Consider the following 2,651-nt stretch of genomic DNA (forward strand, 5'->3'; position numbering starts at 1 on the left):
TAAAAAATAGAGAGAATGGTAAAGTTTTAACACCCTGTTATCCTACAACATTACGCTCATAAACAATTATCATAGAAAATACCATATTAATTGATTTATCACCAATTTTCAAATTTTCATCAAAAGGCATTAAAATATATTAAATTTCATAAAATTGAGCGACAATCCTTAGCATGATAAAACACTTAAAATTTACATCCAGAAAACAAAATAGTGCGTTAATTACAACAGAAGTACTCGCTATGGTGTTTTTTTTATCTTGATTTGTTTCCTGTCTTGGTTTGTAATTCTGATGCTTTACTCACTTTTTATTTTCGCCTGATCCATCCACTTTGCAGCCATCTTTGCAGTTATCTCCTGTTCCTTTTGCTTCACAAGTGTCTATTGTTTCTGTCTCTGATGACTCTGCTTTTCTACCTGCTGCCGCGACACGCTCTTCTAAGCTTTTCAGGGCCGCCAGACCAGACTGCTGTTGTGGTAAAAGACTATAGCGGTGCTGCTTAGAGTCTTTTTTGTCTTTCAGCTTCTTCATTGTTGCTTTGCCGCTGGTTACTTGAGGGACCGAGACACTGTTAATCTTTTCTTTTATTTTCTCCCGTCGCTGTGCTGCTTGTCCGGCAACGCTCATTATCATGTCGTTGGCGACAGTTTGCACGTCTACCGCTTTGCCTGATTTATCTTTTGGGGGTAGGGAGTTTGCGATAAGTTCCTTGGCCGCATCGTTGTCTATAAGCTGAGTGATCAGGTCGTCTGCTGTTTCCGCACAGTCCCCTGCCTTGAAGTCTCTCAAGTCGGAAATTAAATTATATATTTTGTCAGGTGCCTCAGCTGCGGCTGATATCTTCCAGGACGATGCCTTTGCTGCTCTGTTGTCGATCACAATTGTTTCCTCCCCTTGGTTGTTGTGGGGGGGTGGCAGTCACAAATCCGGCGAAAACCTTTTGAGTCCCAGGCGTGTTGATTCTCCATAGATTGCTTGTCGTGTCTGTGGCCCCTGTCAGAATGGGGCACTTGTTTGTTGCGCCTGCTGCTTTTGCGTCTGCGGTGTTGACGCTTTTGAAACCTTTGTCAGAAAATTCGGCCGCTAGTTGCGTTGCGGCGTCTGCCCAGGTTTCGACTATATCTGGGGGGCATCCCAGCTCTTGTGCATTTTGCGCCGTTGTTACTGTTGTTCCTGTGCTTAGACAGTAGCCAGTTGCACGGCCTATTGAAACCTTGCGCAGAAAATCCGCGAACTCCGTTATGGCGCCCGCTGCTTTTGCTGCATTTGTCATTGCTTTTACCGCTGGTTCCACAAGATCATTTAGTTTTTTTGTGCCTTCGTCAGCGCAGTCCAGTGCTGCCACGGCTATTGCCGTGAAAACAGTTGATTTATTGTGATCCCGTTCTGTCGCCGCCGCCAGTAGAGCTTTGACTGCAGCTTCGTTTCCAGCTGTTATTTGTCTCTCCAGCATCTTTTGTTTGTCCGTGAAAAACTTTGGTACAGCCATCAGCGCCGATGCGACTTTGCAAAGTTTCTTGACGGCGCTTTCTTCGAATGCTGATGCTGTCCCTTCTGTCGGGCGCAGCGAGGCTATGACGCATATCATAGCCGCTAGTTTGTGCATTTGTAGTTATTTACCACTCAGTTCTATAGTTCTTTGCCTTTATCCACCATTTATTGTCAGAAATTGGAGGTCTGCAGTGGCAGCGCTTGTGTGGCATCTAAGATTGTTTCTTAAACGTTTGGTGTGAACTTTGTCGCGGCTGCCTTATTTGTAGCAACTCCTTAGCTGTTGCCTTGGCTTATTTGCTTATGTATCAGTCTGCAATCGCTCAAATTGCGTGGATCTGTCGCATACTGGGCAGCCTTGTTCTTGCTCTACTTGGTGCTGCGCTGGCGAAAAGCAAAGTCATGGCGATTTGCCTATCCGGCAGCCGCGTCGCTGCTGTAAAACACACGTCTGGGTGTAGCTATATCAATATATGCATTTTTCTTGAGAAGACTTCTGGAGAGCTCAATGAGTTCAATTGCAATTTTCACCCCGAAACTACCGGTCTTTGTTCTTCTATGCTATTCTGTTTCTACTTTCCTCAAATATTTCAATCGCACCATGTTACGAAGCAGCTTGAGTTGTCTTTGGGTTTGAGAATTGATATACAACATCAGACTGAAAACTACACTCATCATTATCATATCCTCTGTTTCATACATACACTTTTGAGTGAAATTCATGGCAACATCGTCTTTTTTTCTTTTTCCTTTTGATAAATCATTTTCTTTTGCACCGAACAGTGTGGTTCCTGGTTTTTATAGTATTTTTTGCTCTTTGGGTCGTCTGTCGTTTCTTACATGGATAACGTTACGGCAAACCCAGCCCTGTAATCTTCCCCATCTCTGGCCTTTTCATATCTGACTGTAACGTAGTCTCGTGTATGGCAATGAACATTATTATATTTGTGTTTGAAACTCCGCCACATTCAATCTCCTTTTCCATCTTTCTTTCTTTTCGACTTTAAAATAATATTCCTTGTTCCCTCCTTCACTTATTCTTATTGCAGCAGTGCCAGTATTTCAAACACTTCTGTTTTTGTTTGAAATTTATTTTACACAACTACCAAAACAATAATTTGAAAACGCTCACAACACTCTTCTATTATTATCATTATTA

The 2,651-nt window shown here is 42.7% G+C and overlaps 1 protein-coding gene across 1 annotated transcript; it reads right to left on the reverse strand.

Moving 5' to 3' along the window:
* Positions 1–824: 824 nt before the first annotated feature.
* On the reverse strand, positions 825–1,589 carry TEOVI_000051700 (Trypanosome variant surface glycoprotein (A-type), putative; the record flags this gene model as incomplete). The annotated part of the gene is made up of 1 exon (XM_067223624.1): positions 825–1,589. The coding sequence occupies one exon, from the start codon at positions 1,587–1,589 to the stop codon at positions 825–827; it is 765 nt and encodes a 254-aa protein (XP_067079725.1).
* Positions 1,590–2,651: the final 1,062 nt, after the last annotated feature.

The sequence above is a fragment of the Trypanosoma equiperdum genome (assembly GCF_001457755.1).
Source record: "Trypanosoma equiperdum strain OVI genome assembly, contig: ctg_190, whole genome shotgun sequence".
Taxonomy (NCBI): domain Eukaryota; phylum Euglenozoa; class Kinetoplastea; order Trypanosomatida; family Trypanosomatidae; genus Trypanosoma; species Trypanosoma equiperdum.